We start from the raw sequence: 19,992 nt of genomic DNA on the forward strand, positions 1-19,992 counted from the left end.
TATATATATATATATATATATATATATATATATATTCCACCACAACATATATTATTTAATTCATTTTACTTTTATTTTCTTTATTTTGATACACAAAAATAATCAATTCATTAAAAAAACAATATATATATTTTATTATCATATATTTTAGAAAATTTTAGATAAATGAGTATCAAAAAATTATAATATATTAATATAATTTACTATATAAATTATAAGTCCGACAAATACTTTTTACTGGGAGAATATATATCTATTATAAATGTATCTTTCAATAAATTCTACGCACAAAAGTGCAAGAGAAATTATAATTTATTATTCTAATGTTATCATACAAATGTTTTTTACTAATCACTTAATTGAAAAAGGAATGTGTCTTTTATTATGAGTTTATCCTTGAATAAATTTTACATAGCGAGAAAAATTAAAATATATCAATTATAGTTTATGCTCAAATAAATATTTTTTAATGACGTAACAACATCCGTTGGTACAGTGAGCATGAGTAGTTTTATATGGAAAGAATGTATCTGTAGCAATGAAACGTCTAGTCGTTTATCAGTTAGTGCTGGGATCAGTTCTCTTGTCTTGCAGATGCACATTATCACACCATGCGATCGAATTATTAGTTAGGAATAAGTATTTTAATAATTTATTTCTCATATACACTCTATTAGATCACTATTAATAGAAAAAAACATTTTAAAAGTTGACAATTTTATATTCATAATTATAAAATAAAATAAAAGGTTGACAATTTTTTAATTATTTATTTATTTCAAAAATATTTAATGCATGTGGTCTAGTATGTATCATCATTAATCAAATAAACAATTAAAATTTTCCATTATTATTAGTGGTTTCGTTTCGTGTAGTCTGCATCATCGTTAATCAGTCACTGCTACACACAGAGCCCGGCCCACACTATCCATGTCGCGCTTTCTTATGCACACACATAGGAGTATGTATTATTATATCTCTATTTGCATTGAACTATATATGTTCTTAATTTAAAACTATTTTGACTCAACGATCCACATGAAGCCTAGGAGTAGGAGAGGACCAATGCTGTATGTATTAATGAAGTAGAGTATCTTCGAACTCAAATTTGACCCCAAAATGGATTTACTACGTGTTCATCATCATCATCAATATCATTCCCAAATGATATCACCGTTAAGTTTGATCCATGTCTAGGTTGCCTTTAAAAAGTTAAGTAATTAATGACCAACTCAAAATATAATGAATAAAATTATGGAAAAATAAAAGATGCAATAGACTGAGAGATAGAGAAGAAATAATCAAGATGATTAATAAATTGAGAGGAATCATATCGTTATAATGATAAAAAAATTCTTAGTTATACTTATATAAATTTTAATTCAAGAACTTAAAAGAGAAAAAATATCATTTATAATCTCAAAATGAAATGTTTTTTTATTTAATCCAATATATCTTTTTATTTAATCTCATTCAATACTAGGTAAATTAGTCACAATTATTGATAGGTAATCTAAAAAAGTCCAATTGTCAATGTTTAGTCATTATTTTTGGGTTAGGTTAAACACCTTATTTGACACTATCTGAATGTCATAAATCATACTCCCTCAAATTCTTAAGTCATAGTTCAACGGGAAAAAATGTTGATATTTTTAGGTTGGATATTATGTCTTAGGTTCAAACAAACAATGCAAGAGTTTCTAGTGATATTTATCATCTTATCTACAAATAAAAAAAAAAATCATACTCCTTCTATGTTGAGACAGTCAACACATTTAGACCGTTTGATTTTGATTAGTCAGTTCAGATATGTTTGGTTGCACTATAGCTAAAGATTGCTAACTACAACAAATCTAAGTCCATATATTTCACGCTGATCGTAACTTTTAATAATTTCACACATTCAAAAATTACTATCAATAAAATAGAGAGAATGATAATTTACTATCTTAACGATATTAATTATTGATGTATTTATCAATATCATAAATGCATTGAGAATAATGTCATAGTATAAATTAGGTGGTACAATTGAAAAAAAATAATAATTAATGTTATATTGAAAAAAGATATAATTTTTTTTGTTAAAGTCACACTTATTGCGAAATAGGAATTGTTGAGTGTAATCACATCATCAAAATTTAAAAAATGTTACCATTTCGCTTTTATTAAAAAAGGGAATAAATGAAGAAGAGAAAAATACTACTTTTATTAAATACTATCATATTATTATCATAAATATAAAATTGAATATATTACATTAAAAATAACACACACATATATATATATATATATATATATATAATATTAATTAGAGATTACAATAAAAAAAAATATTATTTAAAAGTGACAATTAATTTAGAACAATATATTTGTTCAAATAAATAAATTATTGTGGGAGAGATGGAGCAACACCACCTTATTTATGTAATAATTACTTACTATACAATAGCTTATATAATTAATTATTGATGAAAAATTGTAGCAACCACTACATAAGCCTAAATACAACTTTCGGGGTCCTTTAGTTGAACGGACGAGAAAAGTTTTAATATAATGAGTGAGAGGAGGAAGGATGAAAAGAAAATAAAGATATACTTAGTTAAAAAAATAATAATAATAATTTATGTTATTTTGGTCTCCACTTCAAATCTCTTACAAGAGTTTATCTCTAAATTGTTTCTACGATTTGAAGGAATGGAGGAAATAAAGATAGCATAAACTAAGAACGACCTATACATTTTAGTTATCTTAGAGAGCTCGGAAATTAACTATAAACAACTTTCAAACATATCATAAATTATTTTTATAACCTTTTCCAAATACTTACATAAATATTAATGTTTATATAAAAAAAATAATCTCAAACAAACTACTCCAAATGTTTTCAAATCTTTTTCCACCCTGCAGCTCCGAGACAACATAGGAACAAGTGGGCAGATAGAGAGAGCTAGCAAAACTATTCAATATGATAGTTCACTGAATGATGTAACATTAGACTCCTAAAAACGTTGATGTTCTATATAAACAATAAATTAATATGATGGTTCAAATGCCACATTAAATCTTCCGTGTGCTTCATCAAAGCCCACTTATATCAACCAATATTTAGAGACAAAAAATCACAGAATTCCTTCCCTATGCTATTTGATTTTGATGTTTGCATTGCAGGTTGTCAATACTCAACAGGATTCTCAGCGGCACATTGTACAGTTTAACGCAGACTCAACCATTTTCATGCAAAGATAAGATTAAAAGGAGTTACAATTTTAATCTAGCAGACATGTCACAGGTAAATGCATAATCTCACTCCCTTGAATAGTTGCAGTGTTTCTCCCATAAACTGCAAATTCGTCAATGACGCAAAGGGGAAGAATCAGTTTACGATGACTATATCCAAAACTTGCCACGACAAACTGTTTATGCAGCAAGGTTTTACTTTTACATGCTGCATGCAATGGCTTCTCTGTCCAGATTATTGTAAAATGAACTCAACTTAGTAATAGCAATTGCGTCGCCAAAGAGTGATGCTCTTGTAGATCTTGTTATCCGGACTTCAACATAATCACCAACCACAGGATTTCGCTTTGTATTGACATCTTCCCTATCTGAGATTGGTAGATTGGCAAATAATACCCGATGACCTTTGTCGCTCTTGCCCATGAGTTCAGTGTCTGGAGCTCTTTTATTGGGTCCTTCAACTAGTACAAGCTGTGTCGTTCCAACCTGCCCGTCGTAACACTTTCCTGTGCTCTCAAGGAAAGTCTCAATAACTTCAGTTAGCCTCCTCTGCTTAGTTTCCTCGGGAACATCATCAACGTAATTTCTGTGGGCATGAGTTTTCTCCCTCATGCTATAAGCAAACATGTACGCCATATCATAACCAACTTCTTTTACGAGACTCAATGTGTCAGAATGGTCCTCTTCTGTTTCTCCGCAAAAACCTGTTAGAATTGCAATTTGCAAATATTAATGCAATCAGAGGCTAATAGCTTATACAGATAAATGCTCCTGTAAGAAATAATAACGACAAGGTAGAAGATATAGTTAAAGTATCAATGAGCTTATATACCTTCTGTACTTCTAACAAAAGAAGCATGCTGGTTCATATGGCATTGACATATCAATATCAGTATGCTACTCCTCAATAATACAAACAAAAAAGTTGCTGATGAGATTTGTGAATAAAGCTTTTATTTAACCCTTCCAAGACCTCTTTTAACCACAAAAGAACCTCTATGATTTTATTGTGGAAAATTATAGAAAACATGGTTAATAAATTCAGGGGTGCAAAATTTTAAGCATGTAGTAGATGTAAGTCAGATGGTCAATGAAAATGTGTAAACAACCAAGATTTTTCCTACTAGGTGAAGTTGGCTATATGGATCAGTCAATACCATAAACTCCTAACATGTATTAAGCCAAAATATAGACCATTTACCTCTAAACAACTCTAAATACCCCTCTTAATAGTTTGGCCGATTTCCTTGGTCTCCTTATCAGGCTATACCTATTGGACAATCCCTCGTCTAGTCTACTCACTTTACCAGGGTTACCATAAGTCTTCTCCATACATGTCCAAACCATCTACATTGAGAATCTACTATCTTCTCTACTATATGGACTACCCTAATTTTTTTGCTAATGATTATATTTGTTATCCTATCATATCTTATCCTTATAATGTGAAAAATAGAAAGACAATTTTTCTGAACATGCTTGAGTTGCTTAACACCCAGCAGCATGCTTAATTTACATGCATGGAGATTACAATGATAAACAAAGCTATCACTACTTTGTAAGATACATTGAAAAGTCTTGACAGTATATAATGCCCACCAAGTTCAAACAAAGTCTAACAGCACAAGGTGCCCAGTCAGGTGACGGTCTCCTAGATTAGGTAAGATTTTTTATGCTAATGCTTTCTGGTTGAGTTGCATAGCACCCAACAACTTTCTTGCTTAACTTATATACATGAAAATTACAATGGTAATAAAGAATAGCTGCAATTTTACAAGGAAGCAATTAAGCTAGCATTACTTCCAAAGATGAACTTGTTCTACTAACTATACAATAGATCTAAACTACTTGGAGTGGAACATTTAAGAGGTCTAGGAAATGGGAACATTAATGAAGTTTTATCAACATATAACATTCGCATCTCTGGGTCAAGATGGAAAATGAAATCCACTAGTCTAATTTGGTTGAAGCAGACAGGAGGGGAGGAGCAGAAAAATAGCCTTTACTCTCCATCCCCTCGATTGGATTAAAGGGAGAAGAGGGAGAAAAATAAAATAATTTAATATAATATCCTTCTAGAAGGTGGGGTAAAAGGAAGCTACAAAACCATGATTGGTAGACTTGAATTTACTAGAAGTTCTAGAATTGAGATTTGCATGACATAGAAGTAAGGTCAGAGAGTTGAACCAGCTTTAGTAATATAGTTGTTAGGAGTAACAAATATAAGAACAGTTTTGATTATTTAAAAAAAAACATTTTAAGGACAGTTTGGTTAGCGCAGTCCACAAATTTTAAGTCATTTCCTCTTCTCTTTAAATTTCCACTATTGTGGTGAGGAGTGGTGGGAAAAGATTTTTGTATCCTCATTTTCCCTTCCCTCATCAGTTGAAATTAAGGTGCTCCAATTGTAGAAGGTCAAATTAATGAATAGTGAAGTAAATAAACAAAGAGAAAGATACTTAAAAAACATCTTACCAGAAATGAAATCACTGCTTAGGGCGACATCTGGAATAATACTTCGAATTTTTTGCACAAGACTCAAGTAAGCCTCTCGAGTATATCCTCGCCTCATTCTCTGAAGCATTGTGCTACTTCCTGTTTGTGCAGGTAAATGTATCAATTTGCATATATTATGTCTTTCACGCATAAGATAAAGCAGTTCGTCTGGAAAATCTTTAGGGTGTGGAGACGTGAATCTGAATCGCATCTCAGGAAACTCTGATGAGAGTCGATCCAATAGATCAGAAAACCTTAAGCCTGTGGTTCTGACCTTCGATATGCTGGAAAATCCTTCACTGAGTTTCCAATTGGACCCTAATTCAGCCTCTTTTTCAACCACAGATGCATCATTGTAGCTGTTCACGTTCTGGCCAAGAAGTGTTACTTCTTTTACACCCTCTTTCCAAAGCTCCGCTACCTCTCTCACAATGGAATCAACAGGACGTGATCTCTCTCTGCCTCTAGTGAATGGTACAATACAAAATGAACACATATTGTTGCAACCCCTCATCACCGAAACAAAAGCACTAATTGAATTCTTGGAGATCCGAACTGGATTAATATCTGCATAAGTCTCCTCAAGCGAAAGAAGAGTGTTAATCCCTTTCTGGCCACACTCAACCTCTTCCAGTAACCGCGGCAAATCCCTATAAGCATCAGGCCCACATACCACATCAACCATTTTGTCTGCATCAAGTATCTTCTCCTTTAACCTCTCAGCCATACATCCCAAAACAACAACTTTCGGAGGGTGCAGGGATTGTGACCTTCCAGTAGCGACATTGGTCTTCCAATTCCTCTTAAGAAACCAAAAGTAATTAAGCCTCTGCCACACTTTGAGCTCTGCATTTTCTCTTATGGCACAGGTGTTGATGAATATTATTTCAGCATTCTCAGGAACAGTGGCAATTTCAGTGTAGCCTGCATTTTTCATTATAGACAAGACAATCTCCATATCATTGACATTCATTTGACATCCATAGGTCTCATGATATATCCTTCCCGTTGAAGGAACTTCAGTATCTGGCACACTGCTACCCACACAAATAAATGAATAAATATTGAATAAAGACATTTCATATTTTCATTGAGTTTAATGGAGATGCATTATCAATGTAAACCAATATCCAATAAGAACTCATGATATAGACATGTAAGCTCACTTTAAAACCCCAATTTAAAAATAACCTCAAAATGCTAGATTCTTATTGGACATACGGACATGTTCTCTTTTCTCATTTTCATTGCTAATCAACTTTGTAACACCTGACATTTCTAATTGAAGGTGTGTCCCAATGTTCAACACTGACACGGCACTGAAACATTGATTATATTCAATTAATTAATTTTCTCAAATTATTGTAGACGTCCGTGTGAGTGTCGGTATCTGCCCTTCATATCTAATGAATCTTAACTAAACTACAATTTGCTAAGAGAAAAAACAATTGGATTTTGATTACCCATTATTATTTACATAACAGTATCCATTAAGTCATGAATAATACAAGATAAAAGGAAAAAAAGTTTGAATTTTTCAGTTGAATTAATTGTATAATAAAAAAAATATAAGAGCAAAAGGGAAAAAGAAAAGAAATTTGCAAAAATAACTCACCGGGGTTGAAGTTGGGAAGCGGTAAGAGAAGCTGGAGCGATGAAGTCACGGAGGGAGGGGTTTTGGGATTTGTTGGAAAGCGAAGAGAAGTTTAAGGAAGCGGCGAAGAGATGAAGAGGGCGTGGAGATGAAATTGAAAATGGTTTGGGAGGAGGGAAAAAGGAAAAGTGTTTGTGTTTGAAGAAAGTGAGACAAGAAGGAGAATGAAGCTTAAAGCGTTGAGCAGTGTGAGGTTGGTTGATGATAGAGGATAAAGCTGAAGCCATTGATTATGAAATCAATTCAACTCAAACTCACATCATCACTATAACACCGCTGCTGCTACTGTTATCGGCCTGGATAGGGTCCGTGCGGTGACAATATCATATCATCCGCAACATTATTTTTTATTAGGTTAAATAATTTTTTTATTTTTTATAAAAAAATTCAATTTTTAAGTTTCTAAAAAAACAATTATTTACTTTTATTTTTGATATACTGGAATAATATTCTGTTTTTATTTTCCATTAAATATTAAAATATTATATTAATATTTTATTTTGTATCAAATTTTATATTTCAATAATTTTGGTCTATACTTTTTGGTCGGAAAAATGAAAATAAAATTTATATAAAGAAAAATATATGGAATTACAGAACAGCAGTGAGCTTACACAACAAAACAGCACCAATGAGTCAATGACTAATCACATGTTATGTTTTTCATCCAAATCACATTACTCCGATCAGTTTTCGTTTTTTTTTTCCTTCCATTTTCTAACCAACTAAGTAGTGTAACGCTTAAACTAGTAGTAAAACCAAGCTGAGAGAGAAAGATGCTGAATCGGAATAGCAGAAACATATTTCGTTTCCTTACACGCCCCTTCTTCCATCACCAACGCAACTCATTTCTTCTCCCTTCTTCAACGCCGTCTTCTCAATTTACCTCAGTGACAGGTTTTGATGAAAAATATTGCACTCAATTACATTTACAGCGCAATATTATTCCTACGGAACTTAAAGTTTTCTCCTTTTTCAACCCACTGAGAAATTTCTTGAAAACTAGGCAATTGGGTGTTGGAATTCCTCATCACAAATGTTATGGTTCAATGGGTGGGGTGGTTCAAAGGAGTCCCAGATTTTCAGAGTTGAATGATGATGATGTTAAACACTTCCAAGAGGTTTTGGGTGAAAAAAATGTAATACAGGATGAGGATAAGCTCACTGCTGCAAACACTGATTGGATGCATAAATACAAAGGCTCTAGTAGACTCATTCTTCAGCCATGCAACACTGATCAGGTTCTTTTATTTACTTTTGTTTCGCTTCTATTCAATAGAATAAGAAATTACCCTTTAGAGCCTTGATTCAGTTAAGCATTTCAAAAGTGGTTTTCTTGTTCGAATTTTAAGTGTGAGTGATTAGTTTCACGCCCATACTCCACGTCTTCAAATTTTGGGGGAAGATGTGTTGAATAGAATATGATATTACCCTTTAGAAATTTGATTCAGTTAAGTATTTGGAAATTGGTTTTCTGGTTCAAATTTTCAGTGTAATGGTTAGTCCTACATCAACTACGAATGAGCTAAATGAATGATACACAAGAGAGACAACTTCTATTATTTCTCCCGACGGATTCACACTTGAGGGAGGGATTGTTGGAACTCAAGTGCGAGTAGTTAGTCCAACATCGAGTAGGGGTGAGTTAAATGAAAGATATATAAGAAAAATGACTCATATATTTATTGCCTTATTATGGTTTTAGGGGGCAATGTGGTGCAAAATCTCTTGTTGGTCCAAGTTCCATTGTTACTCCGGGCACACTCCAGACTCCCCAATGCAGCAATGCTTCTAAGCTTTATTTTTCCAATTTTGCAGGTTTCTCAGATTCTTAAATACTGTAACTCCAGGGGCCTGGCTGTTGTTCCTCAAGGTGGAAACACTGGTCTTGTAGGTGGAAGTGTACCTGTCTTTGATGAAGTATGTATACTCTTCAATTCTTTTTCATGTTATAGTGTTTTGGCCTATTCTATTGTACCTTGACAGATTTCCTATTATCTAATAATGCAGGTGATTGTTAATCTTAGTTCAATGAATAATATCATATCTTTCGATAAGGTAGACCATTTACTTCTTGAAAGACATATTTTTTATGACTTATTAGCTTCCTCTTTAAGTGTGCATTTGGTTATTGGATTAACTTATTTTGTGTTTAGAAGTACAGAGAGTTAAAGTCAATGTGAAACATGGTAATGGAAGGTTTTTATAATTAGTTCTGAAGATTTTGCTAATGGCTTTTTTAGGTTAGTGGAATATTGGTATGTGAAGCTGGGTGCATATTGGAAAATATAATGTCATTCCTGGACAATGAAGGGTAATCTATTTCACTTTCTAAAACCATTGGTTTTATTGTAATTTTTCGTAGATCAGTTACATAATTAGATGACTTTTTATTTGGACAGTCTAATATTGGCTACTTTTGAAAAATGAATTAACAATACTATCAAACTTGTTACTTTTTTTTCCATATTTTTTTGTTAATAATTGTGGAACAGAATTTGTTGGTTCTTAGCTTGACGAAATCATATTGATACCAGGAAAAAAAGTTTTCCTTTTGATTTGTTTTTTTTTTTGGTTGAAGTTCTGCGTGCTGTAAGTGTTGCAACATAACCTAGGTGTTGAAAGCTATATATGTGATTGGTTCTCCTTTCTTTGCCCATTTGAGTTATACTTATGACCTTGATGTATGCTTTCTGTATTTAAGTTGTGTACACTTTTCATTCAGATTTATTATGCCACTGGACTTAGGTGCTAAAGGGAGTTGCCAGATCGGTGGAAATGTTTCAACTAATGCCGGTGGTTTGCGTCTTGTTCGTTATGGATCTCTTCATGGAAGTGTACTTGGTGAGAAAGTAATGAAGACTTTTTGATCCACTTCTTTTTTGTTTCTACTAAATTTATTCTGAAACAAACTTTTGGTTGTATGGCAGGTGTTGAAGCTGTTCTAGCAAATGGCACTGTACTTGACATGCTTAAAACATTGCGCAAAGATAATACTGGCTATGATTTGAAACATCTATTTATAGGTATTTTATAGGTACATAATTAACAATAAAGAAAATCTGATCATAACTCAACTTTGCAATGATGTAGGAAGTGAAGGTTCCTTGGGAATTGTAACCAAAGTTTCAATACTTACCCCACCAAAGTTAGCTTCAGTTAATGTGGCTCTTCTTGCTTGCAAAGATTATAGCTGCTGCCAGGCACGATCAGCGCTCTTATTTTGAAATCTATTTTGCTTTGTGAATTTTTTAAACTAATAATTGTTGTATTGTGGTTGATGTTCTGATTGATTTTGTACTTTTGTGGATTCCCTCAATACAAAAGGACTTGTATCACACAAACCACACAATATTTTCTAAGTAGTAGACACATTTGCTTTGCACTGCAACAGAATTAAAAGTTATCTGAATTTTGTATGCTCGTGTTTTCTTCTTTACTGTAGTCCATTATAGTTTATGGCCGATTTACATGAAAATTTTATACCAATATTCTTGCCCGTTTTTTCTGAGAATGAAACAGGCATAAATCTTATCAGGTTACTTTTGTTTCTGTACTGCTCATCAGAAACTGCTACAGGAAGCAAAAAGGAAACTTGGGGAGATTTTATCTGCATTTGAGTTTTTAGACAGCCAGTCTATGGATCTGGTAATCTTTATTGATGCTTTGTGGTGAAATTAGTATATGTTTGCTAATTGCTACTTAAAAATACATTAATACTGTTTTGATTTATAAACATCTGTTAAAATCATGCTACAAGTTGTACATCCCAAATATTTTGAAGTCAACAAAAGGTAAAACCTATACACTTAAAAAACACACACAGAAATGGTAAAACATAAATAGATTTTCTGGCCAATGCTTTGATATAGGCATAGTAACATGTCTGTTGAGTTCGGAGTTTGATCTATGGTTCCGAAAAGGGCTTTACAGAGAGTTTCTCTTTGTTAAAATTTTCATAGAATACTTACAAATGTAATGTGAATTACTAAGTTATATCTGTTGAATACAATATGTAGAATCAACACCACTCATAAGTCAAAACATTAACAGTCTTAGGACTTGTTTGGATTGACTTATTTGAGTTTATCTACTAGCATAAGCACTTAGATTAGATTTGATAAAAAAAATTATTTTGGATTGGGACAAATTACTCCTGTAAAATTCTAGTTCTAACTACTTAGAAAATGATCAGAACTTTTTAACTTAACTTTCTTTTTCCCTCAGTCGGATCATAGTCACGCTGATCTGATTGGATTTGTAACAGGTTACGAAACATCTGGAAGGTGCTCGGAATCCATTTCCCACATCACTGCATAACTTTTATGTTTTGATCGAGACAACTGGTAGCGATGAATCTTCAGACAAGTAAAGTCCTTGACATTTTACGCTAATTGATTTGTTCATTTTAGTAGAGTAAATTACATGTTCTCTGTTCTGAATTTTCCTAATCAAATATCAGTTTTGCCATCTAAATTGTAATTTGAGAATCCTTAGCAGAGATTAGTATAACTTACCTTGTTAATGGCTTTATGTAATTTTGTTCCTTCTGAGCATGTAATTAAGGTCCTTTATATTTTATATATCTCCAGACAAAAGCTTGAAGCATTTCTACTTGGCTCCATGGAAAATGAGTTGGTATCTGATGGTGTTCTCGCACAAGACATAAACCAAGCTACAACTTTTTGGCGTCTACGTGAGGTTAACATTTTTCAACATTGATTCTTCTTTTCCGAGTGATTTCATTCATCTGAGATGGTTTTTCAATTTTTTTAGTTAGTAGTTTTGTCATTTATACTTCATTGTTTTCTCTGAAAATACTATCTAGGCTTTTGGTTTTATCAGATATTTTTTCATGTTTTTAGGGTATACCAGAGGCATTGATAAGAGCAGGAGCTGTTTACAAGTATGATTTATCGATACCTGTTGAAAATTTGTACAATCTTGTCGAAGAAATGCGCTCTAGACTAGGTAAGAAACCGACGAATGTGACCATTTAGTTTTCTTATTTTCATTTTCCTATCTTTTGTTTGTACTGGGTTATGGTTATGTCCCCTGGTTTTTGTTTTCCTTTTATTTTTAATAAATTTTTAGCTTAAAAACAATAAAAAAAGCTAGGAAATGTGCAACGTAATGGATGGGCTAAGTATGCTTAATTCCTTCAATCATGTCGTAGAAAACGTATGTATACTTTTGGCTTTTATGTATGTTCTTATATCAACATTATTGTGATTTTGTTTGTGTGGTTTTTTGTTTGGATTGTAGGTGATGCAGCTAATGTAGTTGGATATGGTCACCTTGGAGATGGTAATCTGCATTTAAACGTTTCTGTTCCACAGTACGACGACAAGGTAGCTGAAACAAGTTCAGAAGAACTTTTGTTTATGAAATTATTGTTTTCATTTTATATAAGACAATCAGCATTAAAATTTGCAGATTTTATCACAAATTGAGCCTTTTGTATATGAATGGACGTCCAAGCAACGCGGAAGTATTAGCGCTGAGCATGGCGTGGGACTAATGAAAGCTAACGAGATTTTCTACAGCCAGTCCCGCGAAACTGTATGTATATTATTGACTCAAATTGCAATGTAAACTTGTGAATTGAATGTCTAAACTTGTGTCAAATTGAACAGGTGCAACTGATGACTTCAATCAAGAATTTGATGGATCCCAATCACATACTTAACCCATATAAAGTTCTTCCTCACTCTATCACTTCATAGGAAGACAATGTTTCTTAGTTCTTTCAATTGGGACAAAGGATTTCTCTCCTATAAGAAATAAGGAAACTCAGTAGGAGACAAGTGTTTGTTGGCAATAATTTACTTTGAATAATTACTGTTAGAATAATAAACTAACCTTATTAGTACATTATTGTAATTTATAAATAATCGTGTACTAAATTAGTGTCAATATTAAAGGAAGTTGATGTATTTAGTCTAAACAAATACATCACTTTTATTTGATTGTATTTTTCTTCACTAATCTACTTCTCATAGCAAAAGCAGCCACCATCTCGTGGATCTGATTCTCGTGATATTAGTTTAGTTTAATTACCAAAAAGTCCTCTCAAAGACATTGATGCTTTGCTTTTGAATTTTGATTATTCTAATAAACAAAAATTAATTATTAGCATAATATATATTCGGCGCAAAACCAAGGGCGCCGTTTGAAATCGGAAGGTTTTTGGTCGGAGGTGTTGTCATTTCATCCCTCTTTATGCCCCGACAAGTTTTCAAATTCGTATCCATCCACTCAGGATTTTCCTAACATTTGCCTTCATATATGCTTCTTCCCATTTTCTATTTTTATGTTTGTTCTATAACTTTAATACAATAATTAAGAAACATGATAAAGTCCACTTACAGGAAGTAAAATGTTTTCAATACATCTTAGAATTTAATATACATATATCATCCTTAAACCGTTTTATACTAAATCAAATGTGATTATTAGCTGTCGTTGTAATATACATTAGTATCACCTATTTTCTCTATATTTTAACTTTTTTTTTTGGTAGTTTTGTGTTGTTGACCAAAAGTCTCTCATTGAGTAATATTATTAAATAGATAAAAACTATCTCATGAAAACAAATTTGAATCGAGATTTAGATTGTAAAATATATATATATATATATTCGAGTTCAAAATTAATTTAATTAATGTTTAAATTTTTTAAGTTTATTTTATTACAGTTTAATTTTTAAGTTACATTTTATTTGTACCGTTAGTAATTTATCTTAATTTTGATAATAATTAATTCAATTGAAAGTTTATGATATTTTAAAATTCTATTAAATACGGTAACAATACGTGTTCACACTAATACTTTCAGAAAATATTTATTAAATTTTATAAATGACATATGTCTTTATTTTCTCTACCACAATTTAAATCAATTTATAATCTTAAAAATAAAATAATAAATATATATTCATATAATTAATGTCTTTAAAACTATAAATTGATTTAAATTGTGGTAGAGAACACAAAGAGCTACCATTTAACACTCTAACATTGTACATCGTTGTTTCTCATATAAAAGTTGTAAATGATTTATTAAGTGAAGCACGGGTCTAATAATTCAATTCACTAATGTAGACTCCATCCGTTGCAAAAAAATGGATGTATATATAGATCTACTTATATTTGAATCCTTTAGAACGACAAGAGTATGTTAATATTTTATTTGTCAACTACAAAAAATACTACATGTCTATTAAGTGTAAACATAAAGTTAAACAATTTAATAAATTATTTATTAAAGTTACTATCATTATAAGTGTTCTCATAAATATATATATAAAATAAAAGCTAGTGTCCTTAGATGAGATATGAAAATTTATGAAAAATATTATAAAGGTGATACTTAATTAATTATAAAGAAACATTGATTGTCTTGATCCAAATTTTTAAACAAATAAATTTAATAGTGTAAATTTGTCTTATATATTTGTTCAATCAAAATCATTTAACTTTTTAAATTAAATATAATTATTAATTGTTTTATTAATGTGACGAGTTATTATTGATGGTGACTTTTAAATAAATTTATAAAAACAATGTAATTTTTTAAAATCTATAAATTATAATATAAAAAAACACATAAATAATAAATTTTCTTTAAACAAAGGTAGACATTCCAAATGTAAAAGACCATGATACGAGAAGTGAGGGAGTAATTAAAATTCTTAAACCGTCTTCACCGTTACTACTTGTCCATTTTCTCAAACTTCTCTTCATTTCACTATTTAATTCTCTCTCCTCTCTCTCTCTCTCTCTCTCTCTCTCTTTGTTAATTCAGAATTCTCTCTCTCATCTCCTTACGCGCAATAATCATGACTAGTTCTTCAGCTGCTTCTCGCAAGGTAACCCTAATTAGCTCAATTTCCCCCCTCTTTTTCCAATTTTACGTTTTCTTAGTTCAATTCGCATCTTTCTTTGTTGAATTTCGATCCATATATTATATATTTCAGAATCTGAGTAAGATTGCCTGCAATAGACTCCAGAAAGAACTCGTCGAGTGGCAAGTTAATCCCCCAGCTGGTTTCAAGCACAAAGTCACCGACAATCTCCAAAGGTATCAATCAGATTCTTCTAATTCGACCTTAGATTATTTTCCAAAACCCCCAAATTTTCAGTTTTTACCCCCTTCCTATTTATGGGTCCTTCAAAGTTGTTTTGTTTTCTTTCAATTTGTTTTTTTTTTCACCCTTTGTTGCTGCTTCCTTTTTAATTTTTAATTTTGTTTTGCTTTTTGGAAGGTGGGTTATTGAAGTTGCTGGAGCTCCTGGAACACTTTACTCCAATGAGACCTATCAGCTTCAGGTTGATTTTCCTGAGAATTACCCAATGGAAGCTCCACAGGTTCTTCTTTTGCTTTTAACATACATGAAATCAAATTTCTGTAGTAAGTTTTGGTGTTTACTGATGCAATTTTGTTTTAACTATCAATTTTTTTACAGGTCATATTCTTGCATCCGGCTCCATTGCATCCTCATATCTATAGCAATGGTCATATTTGTTTAGGTATGTTTGTTGGTTTCATGTGTTTCATTTAACTATTTTTTGTGGTCTAATCTTATGAAATAGTAATATGTTGATTTGTGTTGTATCTTGTTAAAAATTTAGTCTAGATACACCATCTTTTCAACTACTATTTTTGCTTATATTTCATTCCGGAGATCCATTTTCTTAATTCGTGTGTTGGCAGAGCTGAGTCTTTTGTGTTTGTTTGCGTTCACTTTTAGGTTATCCATCTATTCTTTGAGAAACTGATTTTCTTGACAGTATATTCTTTTCTTGTAATTTGCTTTAGATTTTCCTTTGTAATCAAGATATCCAACACTATCATTGCACACTAAGAATTATTGGGAAATAAGATGCCTGAGGGCTGTTTACATGGTTAAGCTTCTCTGATGCCTGACAAAAATAAACTTATTGCAAAGCAGCAAAACATGAAAAAGAATAATTCTATATCATCCTAAAATACCTTTATAATAATCCTTCTAAATACTTAGAGAAATAAAGTTTTAAATGTCCATTATGTTTCCAAGATTTTGAATGCTATTATACAGTGTCGTCTAATTCTTATTGTTTAAGTTACAATGATAATTTGTTAGGGTGGTATAGCTTTTCAAATTTAAATTTAAAATAGCTTACATTTAAAAGTACATAAACCTTAAAAATATATGGATGAAGAGAATCTTGGACCGGATGTCTTGGTATTTGTGCTGGTGTTGTCTTTCTGATTTGATATGTACAAGATTCTACTACAATGTTGGTTTGAATATGCTGGAAATGCAATTTTAAGAATGTAAGGGTGATAAAGCAGAAGATAGGAATACTATGGGATGGTGTATATCTGGGGAATAGAAGGAAGTTTGGGTCTCACCTTTCTTATAAAGTGCTTTTCCCTTTTAAGGCCTGTATATATTGTCTTGTATGGTCTTTAGAATAGTGGAATACAATACAATTTGGCAAACCGGCAAGTTGTTTCATGTCATGGGAAAATTAAAGAGGCTAAGATTATTAAATGATTAGGAACTAAAAGAGTGCTAGTGTGCTACTAAATGCACCCAATTTGATTATTGATTCTGTTACTCTATTTTCATTATTAAACAAAGGCTTTGCACACCATTCACTTTACTCCTTATGCACCTTTCTTGGCTATAGCATTCTGCTGCATTTGTTCTTTTGGAATATAAGCATAGCACAAGCACTTAATAAGGATCCTACTTTTATAAATAAGGGACAATGGATGTAACTGTAGAAACTTTCACTGTTCTTGACAATAGGTTACACTTAAGGCGAACTATCATTTAAGAACAGGTAAAGAATCAGTACTTTGAATTACTTAAGAGGATATGAGTTGCGACTTTAACGTTTGATAGCATTTTGCTATTTATTTTTTCTATTGTGGCATCTGAAGTTTGCGTACTTTTTGAAACTTTGAGTCATTGTATTAATGTTTTGGGCCTTGAATCATGTATATCTTTTTATCTGTCTGTAATTTCCCTCTTTTTATTATAATGTTTTCCTTTGAAGAAGGGTAACAATGGAGATGGGAATAATAGAGGTAACAAACATCCATCTCTAGATTTTGATAATAATTCTCTCCATCATTCTCTTTCGGTTAGATGGATGAGGAGTGAATTTAAAATACACACACTTCTGAAGTATGTAAAAATGATTGACCTTTTCTTTTGAGAATTTGATGTTTGGAGTAATAAGTTTAACATATTAGTTCTATTTTTAGTCATTGTTTGTACATGTGATTTTAAAGTAGGACTACCAGCTCTGAAATCCATTTACCATACTTTACAGGAAGCCAATTTTTCTTTCTTTCTATTTTTGTAATAAAGATTGACTTGGTTCTGGTTTTTGTTGGTGAACTGACATTAATATGCTTGGAATTATGCAGATATATTATATGATTCATGGTCTCCTGCCATGACTGTTAGTTCTATCTGCATTAGCATTCTGTCAATGCTTTCAAGCTCAACTGTAAAGGTGTGAATTTAGTACTGCAAAGCTTATATTTTCCTTATTCTTCCATTTATATAGGATGCCAATTTTTAGATCAAATACATTCTTTAACTGGCCAAGTCGCCATATCTGTGTTTGAATCAAAAATAGTTTGATAGAAGATTTTATGTCTTATTGGTCATTATTTAAGATTCTACCGGTAAATTTGGGTGGGTCAGTGATCCATCATCGAATTGGGTTGGGTGTCATTACGACTTAACAACGCTGAATTGATTTGTTTTGCAGCAACGCCCTGAAGATAATGACCGCTATGTAAAGAACTGCAGAAATGGAAGATCACCCAAGGAGACAAGGTGGTGGTTCCATGATGACAAAGTATGATAACTAGCTTTTGTTAATAAAGTTCACAAAACTAGAGTAGAGGATTATCCTTCTGAGTGGAATATCAAGTCATGGGAAAAAACTTATTGAGAAACCAGGATCCCTTTAATTAAATGGATAATAACTCTCCTGTAAATTAAAATTGCCTGGTAATTTGTAAAGGAAGAGGAAACTATGTGTTTTGAGCAACTTTGAGGATCAAACAAACTCAAAACAATGTGGTTAATCTCATTTATATTTGGATGTCGATATAGATGATTTGATTAACCCTCATATTTGACAACTTGTGTTTAATACTTTTTCTCTCTTAAAGATTATATGGTCTATATAATTGACAATATGCATGCCTAATATTTGCGATTTCAACTCCTGATATTTACATATTTGGCAGAACGATTGTAGAGTAGATATTTTTCGATATAGTAATCATACTTTTCGGACTGTTCAAGTTAGGAAGATTATTTGAAATATTCTACTGAATAATCATCTTAATTACTTAGTGAATAAATTATAAAATTTAAAGTTTCTAAAGATATGAAATGTTTCTATTATATCTAGGTAGCATAGTTTTAAGTGATGTAAAGGTTTATGGGGATTTGGATGGTAATATTTAGTAATATTGTGTGAAATTCAAATTAGAGTTTGATTGAAGCTCACTAAATTTTTAGTTTTACGGAATGTATTTTATTTCTTATATCTTATAAATCTCGTTAGCTTACATTTTATTTCAGAAAGTTGCAGAAAATATGAGGTGCAAAGACTGAAAATATGGGGATCCCACTAGGGATCAAAATTTTATGTACAAATATAACTTGGTATGCAAATAAGAAAAACTAAGTAACAGAAGAGAGAAAGACATCCCTCTATAATTGTTATCTAAACAAAGAGCTACGAGGGGAAGCATGAGACAACTTTATTAAAATAAAATCACCAAAGGAACCTCTTTAAAATTGTAAGAGTCAATCCTTAAAACAACTAAAATGTGACAACACAGTATATAATGTTAGAAGTTTTTTTAATAAATATTGAAATGAAATTAAACTAAAACTAAAGTACAATTGCACTAACAACCGTACATTTTTGTTTGAAAAAATACTTGTACACTTCCAAAGGTGATTGTTAGGATGCACGTGGTCTACGATAGGCCAATACCCAAAAATTGCTATAAAAATTGAGGTGTTTCATTTCACATGGTAAAAATAGAGTTGAGATTCTTTCCATGAAAAAATGACATTTAAGTAAGATTTCTTGTAAAAAAATGGACAGAATGACTTATGGAAAGGATTTTGCTTTTCTCCTCATCTCTTAAAAATGAATTAAATATTACATCTAATGATATATACAAAATAAGTATGATCAACAAAAACAATTGTATTTGATTTAAAATTTGGACTAAGTATATATGATAATATATATATAAAATAAGTATGATTAATAAAAACAATTATATTTAATTTAAAATTTAGATAAAATATACTAATTTTTGTTGACTTAATTTTTTATAATATATAAGACTGAGAGTAATATCATTTAAAAAACTCTTTAAAAATGTCATAATGTGATAATGGAGTAAATTTTTATGTTCACACAATCTGAGACTAGTACTTTTTTCTTGTTTTGAGTCAATTCAATTCCATTCTACATTTTTTTGACGAATCAATCTCATTCTAGTTGATTTCGATAGTTTATTTATATATTGTTAGTTTTATTTTTATATATATATTGTTAAAT

The 19,992-nt window shown here is 31.2% G+C and overlaps 3 protein-coding genes across 4 annotated transcripts; 2 read left to right on the top strand and 1 right to left on the bottom strand.

Annotated features, from left to right (window-relative positions):
• Window positions 1-2,951: 2,951 nt before the first annotated feature.
• Window positions 2,952-7,719, bottom strand: LOC101488706 (CDK5RAP1-like protein). 2 transcript variants are annotated; one of them, XM_004512032.4, is made up of 3 exons: window positions 7,352-7,719; window positions 5,716-6,770; window positions 2,952-3,944 (listed from the first exon to the last, which is right to left on the bottom strand). In XM_004512032.4, exons 1-3 carry the CDS (start codon window positions 7,615-7,617, stop codon window positions 3,442-3,444), a joined length of 1,824 nt encoding a protein of 607 aa, XP_004512089.1. In that variant the 5' UTR covers window positions 7,618-7,719; the 3' UTR covers window positions 2,952-3,441. The 2 variants fall into 2 exon arrangements, with proteins under 2 accessions (XP_004512089.1, XP_004512088.1); XM_004512031.4 differs by having other exon boundaries at window positions 5,716-6,773.
• A 266-nt stretch (window positions 7,720-7,985) lies between these two features.
• LOC101489255 (D-2-hydroxyglutarate dehydrogenase, mitochondrial) lies at window positions 7,986-13,364 on the top strand. The gene is made up of 14 exons (XM_004512033.4): window positions 7,986-8,631; window positions 9,209-9,310; window positions 9,401-9,448; window positions 9,634-9,704; window positions 10,116-10,234; window positions 10,321-10,416; window positions 10,484-10,593; window positions 10,958-11,038; window positions 11,658-11,758; window positions 11,983-12,091; window positions 12,256-12,361; window positions 12,656-12,741; window positions 12,827-12,952; window positions 13,027-13,364. The coding sequence occupies exons 1-14, from the start codon at window positions 8,167-8,169 to the stop codon at window positions 13,114-13,116; spliced, it is 1,710 nt and encodes a 569-aa protein (XP_004512090.1). The 5' UTR covers window positions 7,986-8,166; the 3' UTR covers window positions 13,117-13,364.
• Window positions 13,365-15,096: 1,732 nt separating this feature from the next.
• On the top strand, window positions 15,097-18,450 carry LOC101489578 (probable ubiquitin-conjugating enzyme E2 16). Its single transcript, XM_004512034.4, is given in 7 exon segments — window positions 15,097-15,260; window positions 15,369-15,472; window positions 15,657-15,759; window positions 15,858-15,921; window positions 17,816-17,904; window positions 18,166-18,219; window positions 18,221-18,450. Coding segments are annotated over 7 exon segments (492 nt in total). The 5' UTR covers window positions 15,097-15,230; the 3' UTR covers window positions 18,269-18,450.
• Window positions 18,451-19,992: the final 1,542 nt, after the last annotated feature.

This window comes from Cicer arietinum, chromosome 8, assembly GCF_000331145.2.
Source record: "Cicer arietinum cultivar CDC Frontier isolate Library 1 chromosome 8, Cicar.CDCFrontier_v2.0, whole genome shotgun sequence".
In the NCBI taxonomy this organism is placed as follows: domain Eukaryota; kingdom Viridiplantae; phylum Streptophyta; class Magnoliopsida; order Fabales; family Fabaceae; genus Cicer; species Cicer arietinum.